This window comes from Trachurus trachurus (assembly GCF_905171665.1).
Source record: "Trachurus trachurus genome assembly, chromosome: 20".
NCBI classification, from domain to species: Eukaryota; Metazoa; Chordata; class Actinopteri; order Carangiformes; family Carangidae; genus Trachurus; species Trachurus trachurus.
In genome coordinates, this window is record NC_139911.1 from 24,879,412 (window position 1) to 24,897,051 (window position 17,640).

General features: G+C 39.6%; 1 protein-coding gene across 1 annotated transcript; it reads left to right on the top strand.

Annotated features, from left to right (window-relative positions):
- Nucleotides 1–3,640: 3,640 nt before the first annotated feature.
- Nucleotides 3,641–16,299, top strand: LOC311003565 (coagulation factor XIII A chain-like; the record flags this gene model as incomplete). Its single annotated transcript, XM_083995332.1, has 17 exons — nt 3,641–3,694; nt 3,802–3,898; nt 4,443–4,616; nt 6,540–6,788; nt 8,198–8,316; nt 8,442–8,549; nt 9,426–9,600; nt 9,823–9,961; nt 12,000–12,103; nt 12,186–12,274; nt 12,360–12,513; nt 12,603–12,712; nt 13,628–13,793; nt 14,003–14,157; nt 14,600–14,736; nt 14,818–14,923; nt 15,518–16,299. The coding sequence occupies 17 exons, from the start codon at nt 3,641–3,643 to the stop codon at nt 15,551–15,553; spliced, it is 2,172 nt and encodes a 723-aa protein (XP_083851458.1). The 3' UTR covers nt 15,554–16,299.
- Nucleotides 16,300–17,640: the final 1,341 nt, after the last annotated feature.

A 17,640-nucleotide genomic window follows, 5' to 3' on the forward strand; every position in this document is an offset into this window, starting at 1 on the left:
CACACTCTGTCACTTCTCCTTACTCCATCACATACATACATATGTATATCCCTTCTGGCTCCCTTCTATATATATCTCACAAAAGTGAGTACACCCCTCAGATTTTTGTTTTTATTATATCTTTTCATGGGACAACACTGAAGATATGACACTTCGATACTATGTAAAGTAGTCAGTGTACAGCTTGTATAACAGTGTAAATTTGCTGTCCCCTCAAAATAACTCAACACAGCTATTTCTGTCTAAAACAAAACTGAGTACACCCTGTGACACTCTGAAAAGTTCATATTTCTCCTCTCATTTTCTCCTTTGTTCCTCTGTTTCTTTTCTATTCTTTTTTATAATGGGTACGAGAGTCACGAGGAGCTGCAGTAAAGGCCACTATAGGACCTAAACCTGGAGACACTGTGGTTACAAACTTCTCTCTTCTCATTCTGATTCTTCTCACCTGAGTTTTCAGCCTCTTCTCTCTCTCAGCGTCTGCCTATCTTGTCCATAAGAGCAAATCTGCTGATAGACCATAATAACTCTCAGTTAGTCCTGATGAGTCAGGCAGATTAGGAGGTGAGAGACATGACTCGACCTCTAGGGGACAAACCAGCCTGAAACCTGACCACTGTGGTTTACTCAGACCACAGACCAACTCCTCTTACATTCCATCATGTTGTGTGGTGACTGATGAGATGTTGCACCAGAGGAGAGACACACTCTGACATGTTCCTCACTTCTAATTTAGTCTTAGACCAGACAACCTTTATGGTAGACAATAAAGTCTAAAAATGACTACTACTAAAGACTATTCTATTCTGTTTATCACCATGTCTATTTTTGTTTTCAGGCCCAAATTATTTTACATTCAGACACATCCTGTGTTTGTGATAATGTGCAAACGATTTTCATTGGTTGAAGTTTTCTATGTGATCATGATCAGTTCTGATGACCAGGAGAAATGTCATTTTTAAATATGTACACCACTTGAGTCTAGTTTGGATGTACTGTCATGAGGTTTGGTCCTAACTGAGTTTGGTGATCCTTTGACTTTTCAACAGATGCTACTCACATAACGAACGCTGTAACAATGGGACTAGTCAGGCTTTCACTGAGCTACATGAAAATTGTGATCAAATTAATTCATGATATTTATATAAAATAAGGAAAAGACTGTCAGTCAAATGCAACTTTATTATCTGTAGCCTTTTTTTTTTTTTACTTTATTGGCCAATTAGAGACTCAAAATCCAAGTGCAGGGTAACTGCAGCTTCTCTAATGACCAAGAGTGAGTCTCCAACAGTGAGCCAGCCTCCATAGACTCCATGTTTAGTAATGTCCAATTTTACAACAGAAATAAACACATTTACAGCTTGGTGCAAAATACAGTTTCTGTATAGCTGAGGATCATTGATATTGACGTCTTGTGTCAGAGTTATTAAACCAGTGAACACTTAAATCTCCGAGTTTCTGAGAATTCAAAGCAGAACAGAAATGCCATTCTGCAAACAGGAAGCTGAACAACTGACCAATCAGCTGCAGTGTGTCAGAATGACCTGGAGGTCAGAGGAAGTTGCTGCAGAGGGAACGGCTTTCCATGCAAAAATTAAACCAAAAATACATAAAACTGCACGACTTGTTGCGATCTAATGGGTTTTGAATCAACCAAGTCATTTCATCACATCATTTAAACTGGAGATATTTATGTCATCAACTCAACTTTATACTGTTCACCCACATTCTGTTTAACAGAAGAAGCTGCAACGTTGGGAGCCCAGACTGACATCACTGACTGATCGTCAGTGTGTGTTGTAGAGCAATGTAATGTCAAGCAAACCTGTCTCCAACCAGCGCGTCCGTTTGGGTCGATGTTAAAAAATAAAAAAAAATGGATAAATCTCACAGTAATGGGCCCTTCTGTTTTGATTGTTTTTGAACAAAGTGTGTTTGAAAAATGTGTTGCAAAAGTGTGTTTTACAGTTATACTGTATCTCTGTTTACCCAGAGTCTTATAACACATGAACGACTCGTGTGTGTCTTGAGTAATGGCTGAATGTTGGAGGTCACCATGACCTTGACATTGACCTCTGACCTTTGAGGTAGATTAGGTAGACATTGAGATATTGTGTCTAACAGACAGCACTGAGTCTGTCTTTCTTGTTGTTTAAATTCATTCTCCATAGATATATTTCTATATATTATTTAAACAAATATCCATGGTCAACTTTTCCATCCATCCATTTACTTATCTGTGCAGGGGCAAAGGGACATAAACTTATACCTTCATACATGTTGTACTTTGTTCCAGGTGTGTTCATGTAGATCATCACAGCTGATGTGAATCATCAGAGGAACTCACCACTTCAGTCAGAGTTAGTTTCTGACTGAAATACAAGTGAACATCAGTTAGAAAAGGACGTGTTGCTGCATCTGTTACAACACTGTGACATTATCATGTCACAAGCTGGTTGGTCTATAGGTCAAGGTCACCAAGAATTGGTTGGCAAGATGACATGAAACTAAACTGAAAAAAATGTGTGTGTGTGTGTGTGTCTGTGTGTGTGTGTGTGTGTGTGTGTGTGTGTGTGTGTGTGTGTGTGTGTGTGTGTGTGTGTGTGTGTGTGTGTGTGTGTGTGTGTGTGTGTGTGTGTGTGTGTGTGTGTGTGTGTGTGTGTTTGAGAGGAAGCAGTGTGTGTATATAAACTGGTGTCAATCAAGTCAATCTCATCATCTTGGAAGCAACCAACTTCTCTCCTTCATCAGAGTGGTAAGATGCATTTTCATTGTATCTTGTTTTTTTTAACATTCTATATTTTTAACTACAATATTATGATATTGTATGTTTATATTATAATATTCTACATGTCAAATGTATTTTCTTCTGTATATGAGGTGCACATGTTATTTTGTTCAACATTTACTGAACATCATGACATCTCATGTATATTGAAGAACATTTTCATTCTTATTTGAGGTGTCTCTTGGCCTTTAAATCAAGTTAAGCTTGTTTGGTGTGATTTGTTAGATTTAGTTCTAATTTGCTTTGATATCAAACATGTGTCTGCGTGTCAGATGTTTTAAATAATCTGCACCAAATTCACTGAATTATATGATTGTGACGTTCATCTGATTTTGCTTACATATCATTATGTTGTTTTCTGTTAGATTTATATTTTTCTTTAGTTTAATGTGTGTTTTTTAATATAGATGTTATGCTTCCCAGATTCTATTGGTTAAATTTGACATCATTTGTCACATTATTTACAAGAAAAGCAGTGATTTTAGGATATATCCTTCCCAGTGTTGATGAAATGCATTCAAAGTTAAATATAGAAACACAGGGGGAAAAAATCTATTTCAATTGAATGTTTTTAGAAGAAATGATGTGGATCAAATTTGAAATATTTATCACTCTTTTGTGGTTATACCATTTGACATTTTCAGGGCATTCAGTCTTACTTTTGTTCCAAAATGGTTCCAATGTCATTTCAATAAAACCAACATAAATACAACATGTACATTTTAACAAGTCTGATTCATGCTTTTAAAACGATTTTACGATTTCTATATATTTCTGAATTGCTTGTCTGGTCAACCTTTATTTTTCACTGACTCTTGATCATTTTTTTTCTCTCTTTGTCCAGTGAACATCATGTCTCGTTTAGCCAGCGGAGCAACCTCCCACAGGGGGCGCTACACTCAACCGGTAACAAAGGCTACACAATTTATTTGAAACCAGAACATTCAGTTCAGACTTATTCTCCTCTCTTTATTCATTTTTTATTTCATGATGATTTTTTTTATGACCTTAAGGTGCCGACCAGCAACCTGGAGACTGAGGATGATGATTTTCCAGAGTTTGAACCTTTTGATGACACGGAGGCCGGGCCCAGAAGCCATGGCCCTGGAGGTCAGAGCCACTTCCTTATTGTCTTCATTGTTCCTGACCTCTGACCTCTGACCACAACCTGAAACTCATTCAGACTGCTGATACATTCAAGGCCTGCAACTTATCTTTAACTTCAGTTTAAATTATTTTGATTATTTATATTGTTGTGTATATTGTTCAGATTTTTTTTATATTTTATTTTTTTTATTTTTTTTTACATACAAATATTATACAGCTGTTACAGGCAGATTGAATGGACTTTTTTAAACCACTGACCAGTAGTTTCTAACTTTAAATGATCATAATCAATTGATTTATACTTGAAGTGACTGACCAAGTTGAAGGTACTCACAGCTGCTTGTGGTAGTTTTATTGTGCCTTGTTTATGTTGGATAGCATACTAGTATACTAGATTTTTACTTAATACTTTAATGATAAACTGATATACCGGTAGGCTATTTGAAGAAATGTCACATGACAAAATACATGTAAATAATCAGAGTCAGGTCTGAGGTGTGAAGATGTGAGCAGAGGGAAGAGCTTGACACATCTCTCCTCCTCTCAGGGTCTCTGTCAGTGCAGAGCGTGGACATGTGTCAGCAGGTCAACAAACCGAACCACTACACCACCGCCTACGACACGGAGAACCTGGTGGTCCGCCGTGGTCTGGAGTTCGTCATCAGGGTGACCTTCAACCAGGTGCCGGCCCAGGAAGACTTCCAGCTGGAGTTCCTGATCGGTGAGTCTGGACCCTGATCTAATCTGATCTAGATACAAACATATTCAGTCACAGTGTGAACCAGATCTGTGGGTCCTGATTGGAGAGTTCCACCTTAGTCCAATGGTCTGAATCAGATCTTGGTTTGGACTGTACTGCATGGGTCTGCTCTGTCAGTTAAATCCTTGTGTGTCTGTGTTTTGTGTTTGAAAGAGGATCTTGAATCCGAGCTCATTACAAAACTTTCATTTATAAAATTCACTTATAATCTGAACACTTTACTTCTTTATTCGGTATCAACACAGTTGTGAGTTACCAACTAAACAAATAAAAAAAAAAAACATTTTCCCAGACAGACAATATATAATCCAGCTGCAATTCTATTCAATGTTACAGTCACAGGCATTTAAATTACATTTGTCTAAATATAGTAAGTATTGATAAAAATCAGAATAGAGAAGATTGAGGTTGAGATTGAAGTGTTGTTGATAGCTCATCTGTACCAATCATTAAGTAAAACATAACACCAGAATCATGAATATCAGATGTGTTTAGGTAAAGGAGCTACATGTGTGTGATGAATGAGATTTATAATGAAGTCATTTCATAGATTAAAACACTGTGATAGATGATATGATACATGATACATGATAACAGCATATTCAATTACAATCCCATCAGAGCTGCAGTCTGTAGTGGGGGGTGTGGTCAGAGTGTGTGTCACAGAGCGACCCGCCTGAGACAAACAGTTAAACTGCTCCCTCGTTAACCAATTAGCTGCTTTGGAGACGTTTGTTAACACCAAGCGATTAGATGACTGTCGCTTCGTTAGGCAGCATCACTTTCATTTGGCTGGCTAATTAGAACACACACTCCCACCGGCATTGTCATTAGAAGAACACACAACAGACTTCTCAGAGCTGCTGTGTGACAGATGTTCACAGCACCGACTGGAAAAAGTAGGAAATACAACATTTCTTATGTTAGACACAATCATCTTTGTCATCACTTTTTTAGAAAAAAAACGCCCTTTTTTTTAATCATTTTTTTATGAAGCAGTCACCTACAGTATAACAACTTATATAGTACAGAAAAATAGATAAATCATTAAGATATACACAAGAAGTGCTCTGGTAAAACACATGGAGAAGCTTATTTTTCTCTGTATTTCACATCAGTGTGTATATTTTCTTTGTTTTGTGTGTGTGTGTGTGTGTGTGTGTGTGTGTGTGTGTGTGTGTGTGTGTGTGTGTGTGTGTGTGTGTGTGTGTGTGTGTGTGTGTGTGTGTGTGTGTGTGTGTGTGTGTGTGTAGTACATACATGAATAAGCACAAAGAGATTCAGAACAATCAGAACAAGAATGCAGTCAGAATGTAATCATAAACACATAACTGAATCAATGTCCACCTTTGTCAGTTTCATAATTTCATAGTTTAGTCAAAGGTCATTTAGCAGTAATACCATTAAATGCAACAGCAGCTGCCTCTTGGTCCAGATGTTCATTCATGTCTAAAGGAGACTCACTGATGCTGGGGGAGTTCATGACAAGCCTCACCGCAGCACTTGGATGTTTTATTTAGTTTGTCATCTTCTGTTTCTGCTCCAGTCCCTCATAATCACTTCCCTCCCCTTCTCTTAATCAGCTCCTTCATCCCTCCCTTTGTCACCTCTCCTCCCCTCCTTGTTTCCTTCCCATTTATTACTTCTCTGCCTTGTCTCTTCTCCTCTCCCCCTCTCTCATCTTGTCCCTTCTCTCTGCTTGTTGACTGTCCACTCAACTTCACGCTTCCTGTTCTTGTTTATTGATCAGTGTTCTCCTTATCTCCTCTTGTCTCCCCTTGTTTCTCTCCTCCTCTCCTCTCCTCTCCTCTCCTCTCCTCTCCTCTCCTCTCCTCTCCTCTCCTCTCCTCCTCATCACTAATCCTCCTCCTTCTCCTCCTCCAGGTTCCAACCCTACAGCCAATAAGAACACCCTGATGGTGGTGACGTTTGGCTCCCGTGGCGGTGGCTTATGGTCAGGCCAGATCCTGGAGTCTAATGGAGAAACGTTGACGCTGGGCATCACCCCCACGCCCACCGCCATCATAGGGAAGTATCGTACGTATGTGGCCATTGATGTGGGTGGCGGCATACAGAGGACCAAGAGGGACCCCAGCACAGACCTGTACCTGCTCTTCAACGCCTGGTGTCCAGGTACAAACAGAGGCTGAGACAAGTCCTACTTGTCCTCTGTCCTATCCAACAGCCTGCTCACATTTCACATTAGTTGAACCTGATCAATCTAGGGTGCAGTATTAGACAAGAAATCTTCCTTCATGTTGGCCATTATCCTTTATTATTGCTGTTCTTTGTCCTCTAGTCCAGGGGTTCTCAACTAGTCTCACTCTGGGACCCACATTGTCCCATGGTCATTAAGTCGCGACCCACTTTTATAGAATTCAAACCAAGAATTTTTTTTAAAAGCCTTTACAAACTCATTTAGCTCTTTATTGAGCAAAGTGCATTTCAGAGCACATGAATGAAACTGAGGAGTTACCATGACAACTGCATGTACGGAAGTGAATAAAGAAATATCAAACTGCACAAAATGGAGACCAACAAAATGATATATTTGACTTCTAATGCATCTCTGCATTCAGAGCATGTTCACAAAAGTGAATAAATATCAAATTGCACAAAATAAAGACCCACAAAACAAAACAAGATTCACTGCATTCAGGCCACATTAATAAGAAACTGATATCTTTGCATTCAGAGCAAATAATAAGAAACTGAGGAGGAGCATTACAACTGCATGTGTTCACGTGACGCGTGCCTTTCAATATAAGTTATTTTTTAAAATAAAAGACATGTCAAACATCAGATGTGCATTAAATATTTACTTTTTTTGCCCAGCTGTCCGCAACCCATCCAGAACGGGTCTGCGACCCACTTTTGGGTCCTGACCCACCAGTTGAGAACCACTGCTCTAGTCCTACCTTTGTGCTACTTCAACAATTTATATATCAAATTGTGCAGTGCAGCTTCTTTGGGACATTATTGCTGTTATTTAACTTTTTGATATTCTTTATACTTTTTCAGATATTCAATTTTTTCAGATTTTTTTTTGTCCCATAGGAAATGTATTGGAACAGGTTTCAAGCTCTAAAAACTCTCCAACAACTTTCAGACTTCATTCAACTTCTAAAATTCATTAAAGTTCATTACTGAGATGGTAAATGGACTTGCACTTATATTTCTTGTCTAGTTACTCAACTTGTAGAATGTTCACAAGACTTTCAGCTATCATTTACTGTAAATAGCTTTGATTTATCACAGTATAGAACTCCTGTGATTCTAGCTGAGTCGTGCCATGTCACATCCCACCTATGATCTGAAAACAGAGTTTGATTATGAGCACAGATAAAACTGTGTTTGGTTCTGCAGGAAGAGTCAGAGGTTTGGTGAGAGTAGTTTGACTGTTGAGTTTTGTGTTTACTGCACAGAAGGTCTCAAGAAATGTGTTTTGTGAAAAATTGTAACCATTCAGTTCTGTAAGTACCTGCATGTGAAACATGAAGAAAAGACAGCTGAGATGTAACAGCATCTGCTGCTGTCTGCAGATGACCCAGTCTTCTGTCCTAACGAGGACGAGCGGAGGGAGTACGTCCTCAACGACAACGGTGTCATCTACCAGGGCTCGGTTGGAGCCGTGGCACACCGCACCTGGATGTACGGACAGGTAGAAACACACACACACACACACACACACACACACACACACACACACACACACACACACACACACACATTATACAGGATTCAAGAAGAATGGTGTTAAAGTCAGTGTATTTTCTATCTTTGCAGTTTGAACGTGGCATTTTAGACGCCTGCATTCACATCTTGGATGCCTCTCGGATGCCAATTTACAGCCGAGGCAACGTCATCCAGCTGGTCAGGAAGGGCTCGGCCATGGTGAGAGCACCGGGCAAGAAAACAGGCTGACTCTGTGTTCTGAGACCATTTGAGTGTGTGTGATTTATGTTGATGTCATTTCAAATTGGTCAGTAACACTCAAATAACCTTTATATTTGTTATTTATAAAACCATATTTATTTAGTATCCATTGTTAAAGGGATAGTTCACCCAAAATTCAAATTTCACTCATTATCTACTCACCCTCATGTCAACTAAGAGCTGTGAGAAGTTTCAGAGTCCTCCGTGCCTTCTCTGAGTTACGGGGGGGTCCGTGCAGCAGTATTTGTCCATATAATGGTTGTCAATGGATACCAACTTTCTTCGTCCAAAAAGACACACCAAAAAACATCCAAATACCTCGATGCTGCTTGTCTGTAATGTCCCTCTTGTATTGAAGCCCCGACTACATACAAGACTAACTACATCTGAACAGCTAAATACCTACATTTTCCAGGAAATTAGGAGGACATTTTCCAAGACAATGCAGATACCTCATATATCTTTGACCACCATGTAGCAGATTCTGTGCTCTTTAACATTAGGTTGTAATAATCTAAATCAAGACAGGCACAGTTAACATAGTTACAGTAAAACAACAGGTTCCATCTGTTTTAAGCAACCAGCTTGATTCATTGATGGCGCATTTTGGTCAAGAGGGAAATATTCCTGCAGCTAAGGAAGAACTGTTGAGACCATGTTGACTCCTAGAGGATAGACCCTGTTACCTGTGTTACTGGATGGCATAGTTGGATCATGTAGGACTGAGTCTGACATGTCCAAAACTCCTGGAGAGAAAAGGAGGTATGAGTTCTAATCACTAGTTTTTTTCTGGCTTTCACCTCCTCCTCCTCCTCCTCCTCCTCCTCCTCTCAGCTGAACTCTCAGGACGACAACGGTGTGTTGGTGGGCAACTGGAGCGAGGACTTCTCCATGGGCAAGTCTCCCACATCCTGGACCGGCAGCGTGAGGATCCTGCTGCAGTTCGTCAACACCGGAGTCCCCGTCTGCTTCGGCCAGTGCTGGGTGTTCGCTGGAGTCTTCAACACCTGTAAGAGCACACACACTGATCACTGATCACGGCCCTAATGAACCCAAGTCCAGAGTTTGGCTAGATGTTGCACATGGAAGGATCAAGTGTTCTTCTTCATTTAAAGAAGACCTTATTTTTGTTTGTGATAAAGGAACAAGAAGACTTGATAATCCCAAAGAGTGTGTGTTTTTGGAGGAACAGGAAGTGATTATATATTATCGTGGTGTTTAAATGTTACAGTCCTACGCTGCCTCGGCATCCCAGCGAGGGTCATCACCAACTTCTCTTCAGCTCACGACAACACGGGCAACTTGAAGACTGACCTTATCTTCAAGCCGGACGGGACCCCGGACAAACGCCACACCAGGGACTCCATCTGGTCAGTGCAGTCTCTTCTGACTTTTCAAACCTGTATTTTACAAACTGTTTTCAGTATCAGTAAAAACCTACCTCAGTCATTAACAGGAATCACATTTTTGGATTCAAAATTTGACCTTAGTGTTTCGGTATAATTATACCACGCATGGAGGCAAATATGGAAAAGGAAACAGCAGCATTGATAAACAATTGCGTTGGAAAATATCAATCTTCAACTATCTCCATTACAAGTTTTTAAATGTTTGTTGCTGTTTCCTTTTTCAGCTCAGGTTTTGTTTTAGATGCCAAATTTTCTTTTCAGTGTCAAAATCTTATCGTCACTGTTCCTGACTGTTAAAGGGATATTTTGACATTTTGGCAAATTGGCCTGTTACCATAATCCCTACAGTCATAGCAGTAGGTTCATTACCTAATTGTTGGTGCAAGCTGTTTTTAGATCGGCGGGGCATAGACGCGAGCAGCACGGTATTTCCGCCTTTCCCTCAACAAACTAAATACACAATCCAACAACTCCAAAACACTCTGATGGACAAGTTGTGACCTGCACCTACTCCTAAAACTATATGGACTATGGCAATAGGCCAATTTGCCCAAATGTTGAAATATCCCTTTAACAATGTCAGTTACGCCCATGGAGCCATGTACAAGTCGGTGATAGTGGCTCAGGAGGTATAGTGGGTCGGGTTGGGAGGGTTGACGGTTCTATGTGTATGAATGTCTGGTGGTGGTCACAGGCACACTGAATAAATAATCATTTCTGTAACGTGCTTTGAGCATGCCATGAAAAAGCCATAGCCTATATAAATCCAAACCATTAGTATTAGTATTGTTATTATATACACAGTGGTGGACAGTAACGGAGTAAATTTACTTGAGTACTGTACTTAAGTACATATCTAGAGGATTTGTACTTTACTTGAGTAAAATATATATAAAATATTTTTACTTTTACTCAAGTTGAAGGCTGAAAAGTACTGGTTACTTTCAGGTCTTTTTCTAAAATCCTATTGGACACAAGCTGTGTTTGTCAAAGAAGGAAACCCTAACCCCTAAAAGCAGCACATCAGTGCAGCTGCTTTCAAAGAGTTCATTCTCACTAACAAGAGTTAAAAGCTCCTTACATTCATTTACAAACAATTAGAGTCATTCATTGATGTGAAGAATAAGAAATGTACTCTTACTCTTACTTTTACTTAAAGTAAAAGCATGAACTTTTGGATGCTTAAGTACCTTTAAAAGCAAGTACTTGAGTAACATGTCGACTGAGCTACTTTTACTTGTAACAGAGTACATTTTGACCAGTAGTTTTTGTACTCTTACTCAAGTACTGGGGTCGAGTACTCTGTCCATCTCTGTACATATATATATATATATATATATATATATATATATATATATATATATATATATATATATATATATATATATATATATATATATATATATATTATCAATAATATATGCTCCAGACTCCACAGAGAGTAATAATGTTTTTACATTTGACTCAGTCATGTGATGCCCTCGGTCCTGGGTATACTGTAAACTAGACCTGGAAATAATCTTGCACTATATTGTACTGTTGTATTGGTTTTGTTTTGTATCATTGTCTACTTGTTGTAATTGTTTCTGTAGTGTATGGATTCTGTTCTCTACATGGATATGTTGTTTTTCTATGGATGTCTCCACCTTTGTGTCCTTGTTTTGTGTACTTTAATGGCCTGAGGGCTTTTTAACATCACGCCGGAGGACACAGTTGTAAATTAGCCTTTGAACAGAAATGTTCATTAATATCCACTGTCCTCTAAATAAATAGGTTAACAAAATACAATAAATAAATAAATAAATGGTGTACTGTATAAATGGTACATACTTGGTTGATTGTGTCGAATTATTAAATGAGCACAGCTGTCTCAGTTTTCTGTGAGATCAGAAAGCTGAAAGAGCAGGTGTTTGTAGATAGTGAGTGTTCTCTGGGACTGTGAGGGCGAGCAGGCAGGTATAAAACCACCTAACACATCCTCCACATCCACATCCTGTAGGAACTACCACTGCTGGAACGAGGTCAACACGGCTCGTCCTGACCTGCCCCCCGGCATGGGAGGATGGCAGGTGGTGGACGCCACGCCCCAGGAGACCAGTGACGGTGGGAAAAGACGTCCAGAGGGACAGATCCATTCAAAACAAGTGGACTGCTGAATGATAACCACTCTATGCTTGATTTACAGGACATTTTCGGTGTGGTCCGGCCCCAGTCAGTGCCATTAAAGAGGGTCTGCTGTGCCACCCATTTGACTGTGGATTTGTCTTTGCTGAGGTTCTCTTTTTGTGGGGATCAATACTAATATTTGAACTGCTAGGTCATAGGTTTACATCCTGACCACTGTTTTCATCCCCCACAGGTGAACAGTGATGTGGTCTTCCTGAAGCGGGATCGCTATGGAAATCTGAGTCCATACAGGGTGGATAAGACTCATATTGGACAGGCTATTTACACCAAAGCTATAGGCAGCCCATCACCTATGGACGTCACACACGCGTACAAGTACCCTGAGGGTAACACACACACACACACACACACACACACACACACACACACTCACAAGTTTGAGCTCCACCTGTACTGATGTGGTCTGTGTCTGCAGGGAGTGGAGATGACAACAGGACTATGGGCCGGGCGGAGGAATACGGTTGTGAGAGGGATCACTCTGAGCTGCCTGAGTCCCAGCTGTCAGTCATCATCAGTGCTGAGCAGGTAACCTTCCATCCATTTTTATATTCATGCACTACGTCTTTTTTTTCCATTTATTTTTATATTCATGCACTATGTCTTTTTCTTTTCTCTTTGTGTGCTCGGGTTATTAAATATATGCCACCAATTTAGTACTGCATCTCAAACATTGTCATTCTAATGTTATTTGCAGTTCTGTCAGGACCACTATGTCAAAATAATATTTATTTACTTGCACAAGTTTCATTTGGCAGTATGGTACTGTTCTGGGACCCCCTGCTCTGAAAGCCTGAGGCAGGAAGAGCACCTTCCTGCCCTTCATGATCCATCATGAACGGCATAAGCAGGGAGCGCAGCAGCAAAGAAAACCCAGACAGAGCAGAGCAACTAACAAGACACAATGATAGGGATTCATAACAGATAACGGGAGGAGCTGGGGTGGAGGTGGGTTGCAAAAAAGCCGGCAGAGGAAGCAGCAGCAGCAAGGGAGGTGACGTCGGGCTAGAGCAGTTTAAATAGCGCAATCTGAATGCAATTCCCCAATAGGAAGCAGCCACGGGGAGTCAGCTGAGCCATCAGCTGATCTGCAGCTATGCTGTGCTGATTTAGAGCTTGACATCATGGCCTGCCAGAACTAACGCTACGCTTGATTTGTGTGTGGAGATTTGAAACCATATCTCAGCCTTCATGTGTAAAAGAATCAACAAAAATATCCACTCCAAGAAAGTCTGAACATAAATATGCTTTATAATGACTGATGACTGGTGCTCAGATTCAGTACATGTTTACAATCTGAATATACAGATTCCATTTCTAAGCTCCCAAAAAATGTAAAAGAGGCTTTCATCATCAAGCCTGCTGGCAAACCTGAAGTGGACAACTATACCATCCACCAACATGATGTCAGCTTGTCTTCTCTCCATCCCTTCCTCTCTGCAGTGCATGCTGGGCTATGATGTGCACCTGGCAGTGGATTTCCACAACCAGAGTGACCATCAAAGAGTTGTGCACGCTCATCTGGCTGGATCAGTCGTCTTCTACACCGGAGTCACATCCAATCACTTCAAAGATCAGGACTTTGATGTTACAGTGGAGCCCTACCAGAGTGAGCAGCAGCAGTCACCTCATAGACCTGTATGGGTAAACTCAACTGGGATTATGGTGTCAAAACTATTGTGTGTGTGTGTGTGTGTGTGTGTGTGTGTGTGTGTGTGTGTGTGTGTGTGTGTGTGTGTGTGTGTGTGTGTGTGTGTGTGTGTGTGTGTGTGTGTGTGTGTGTGTGTGTGTGTGTGTGTGTGTGTGTGTGTGTTGTAGTGCAGCGTGTGATGTTGACGATCCCGGCTCTGGAGTACATGCCTCACCTGGGCTCACAGCTCTGCCTCCACTTTATTGTGACTGGACAATCTGAGGGCGAATCAATAAGCGCAATCAAGGTGATCAACCTGCAGACCCCGAGCCTCACCATGACGGTAAAAACACACACACACACACACACACACACACACACATACACACATAACAACAACCATGATAAAGCACAATATACAGTATATAATAGCTTTAGGTGATGAGTGGAAAGAGATTGGTTTTCACCAGAAATGAGACATTTTGAAGTATTAAGACAATATTCTTGGAAAGATTTAGAGTTTTTGCAGTGTAGGTACAAGATGTATGTTTATTGTAACATTTTACACATTTTACATAACATTTTAAAAAACATTTCCTGACATATGACTTTATATAATAAATGAATGATAGGACATACACCACTATAAGTTACAATAAAATAAATGAACATAATGAACAAATAAAAAAATAAAAAGGGAAAAAAGGGGGTGTGGGGGTAAATAGAAATTGAATCCTTGTTTATCTACTTTAAACTCTCCTCTTGTTCTCTTTCTCTGCTTGCAGGTGAGCGGTACACCTCAGGTGAAGAAGAAGATGTATGTGACTGTTTCCTTCACCAACCCGTACAGCTTCCCCCTCAACAACGTCCAGGTGTGCATCGACGGGCCAGGACTCATGGGAGACAGGATACGTTACTACAGGTAACACCTACATTTATCATATTGTGTTAACAGAAAGTATACAGTATATTGTGTATTAGAACCTCCCTGCGTGTGTCTCAGCGTCATCGAGTCTCAGGCTTCGTTCTCCTGGACGGAGGAGTTTGAACCTCGTCTGGATGGATCTCGCCGCATCGTAGCAGTGTTGGACAGTGACAACCTGAGTCAGGTAACCTTGACGACTGTTCATGTATTGGCTAGGACCAGTTCACCTGGAACATCATGACATTTTTCTATCACTATGCAACATTGTCTGTCATTATTCAGCCTGTTCAACAGTTCAATCCAGACTGAAACATTTGATCCCCAAATATACCCCCACAATTTAGATATGTACAAACGTACGTGTTTAATATGCGCATAATATTTTATAACGCTATTTGTCCATCAGCTGTTCAACTTAAATGTTAACACATTACATGTAGTCAAGCTACTGAAATATGCTAAGTTTACAATTCAACAACATTAGCAAATTTCCTTCTCAGCAAACACTGTTGTGTTACTCATTGGCATTAGCAAATGTGGGATGTTGTTATGATGCTGTTTAAAGCCCTTTGAAACAACAAGAAAAGGGCTATAAACTTGTCTTGCCAAATGACTAGCATTTAGCTGCCCATCAAACATGAAAATCATTTGAAAATGGATAGAAAAGTTGCCTGCATGCAGTTTGAACAACCATGATAACATGTTAGCATGTTGATGAGTTACTTGAACTGAAGTGTTTTAGTTCATCTGTTGATGTCCAGTGTATTTCTTCTTTCAGGTGTGGGGGGATGCTGATGTCTTCATTTCACCCTGAGATGATTGCCTCAGAATGGTGACTGCTGCCCCTCATCATTTCCACCAATCACAGCAGCTTCAGACTGAGTGGGCGTAGCCAACAAGCAGAACAAGTATTATATGCTAACTGTGTTAATGACTTGTTTACTTCTTCAACAAAATTCAGACTGGTGTAGATCAAAGGTCAGATTGCTAATGCTCATGAGTGAGCTGTCAATAATTAGATAGATATTAGTTAGGCAGTGCTTTACTACAAGGCCTCCTGTTTGGCAGAGAGAGGCAGAATTTAAAATGTAATTAACAGAATATGACACAGTATAAAGTTAGTGTAAGCATGTAGAATATTTGGTAATGTAACAGTTGTGGTATTAAATGATAAATGATAGACTTACGGTATTAAAACACTTAAATGTAGTGCTAACAATTACACAATTTTGTTTTCCTTCAGTGGAACTTACAGATAGTTCACATACGAAGAAGACTCTCAGGAATCCTTTGAGACAGAACAGTCAGTTTAAATCCATTTCAATTCAAGTAGTAGTAAAGTAAAAAAGTAAAGTAGTCCCACTTTAATCAATACATTAGAAAAAAAAAGCGTTTCATGATGAAGTGAGAGACTGCAACATTATCTCCAATCTGACAGAATGGGCTGACATGTCAGTCATAGCGTTTGTCAATCAATGAACAACGCTTAGAATTAGAATTTACAGCAGCATGGCAGTCAGACCAACAGTGACAACACAAAGTCTGTACAATCATTTTTAATATCAGCTTCTTAAAAAGAAAGAAATCTAACATGATTGATTGTTTTTTGTTTTTTTTTGTCTTTAATACCCACTATTGATGCTGAACCTGTCTACTAACAATAAACGCATATGCAAAAGCACTCAACGTGTCAGCTACTCTTTTCCCTATGCAGTCAAAAGTTTGGAGACACCTTCTCATTAAATGGTTTTACTTTATTTTGAATTACTTTCCACACTGTAGATTAATACTGACAGCAAAACTATTATATGAAGGAGCACATATGGAATTGTGTTAACACAAAAGTGTTAATTAAAACCAAAGTGTTATAAGATAAGTTTCCTTTATTTGTGCCGCAGTGGGGGAAATTTACATTTGTGCAGCAGCAAATAGCAACAGTATAAAAAGAGAAACAGAATGAGACAAGAGGAATATAAACATCACACAACAATAATTTGTAAAAAAAAATATATATATATCTGTCATGCTTAAGGCAAACAACAACCTGACCCGCAGAATAGAAAGATTCAGGAAATCCTTCATTCCTGCTGCCATCAAAATGCACAATGCCTTTTGTTAGGTTATACATGTTTACTTTTTATATCATTTTATATCATTTACATCATATCATTGTTATGTAAGCTGCTGAACGATCTGAATTTCCCTCCTTGTAAAGTATTTTCTATTCTATTCTAGTCTAAGTTCGATATGAACTCCTTCAATGTTGGAAAACTGTTGCAGGTGACGAACTCATGAAGATGATGACAGAATCAAAAGTGTGCAAAGCTGGCATAGTATTTCAAAGAATCTAAAATATAAAACATATTCTGCTATGTTTAACACTTTTTTTATTACTTATACTACATAACTCTTTACGTGTTCCTTCATAGTTTTGATGTCTTCAGTTTGAATCTACAATGTAGAAAGTGATGAAAATAAAGAAAAAACACTGTCCAAACTTTTGATGGGTAGTGTATATTGTAAATACACACTAAAAAAGATGTGTTCATTTTATCCTGTTTCTTGTTCTGCAAAGTCAATAAGGATATTAAAAACATGTAAAAATATAAACGATATAGTATTCATGTACTGTAGAAGTACTTCAAATGTGCAGGAGCACAGTGTGTTGAGAAACAAGCTCCTCCCCTCCCTCCATCTGGGAATATTGTGTTACAATAAACAAGCAACACCACAGACAGAGAGGAGACGTGACCTTTGGACAAACATCGACCTCTGGACTGTTTGTGTCTTTCTTATGTAACCAGTACAGAGACTTCTACCACTAGGTGGAGCCACCGGCCTTTTCACATGCCTCTAACCAGAATAACTTGTACTCCTGTAACCTGCGCAGCTAAGAGTGCT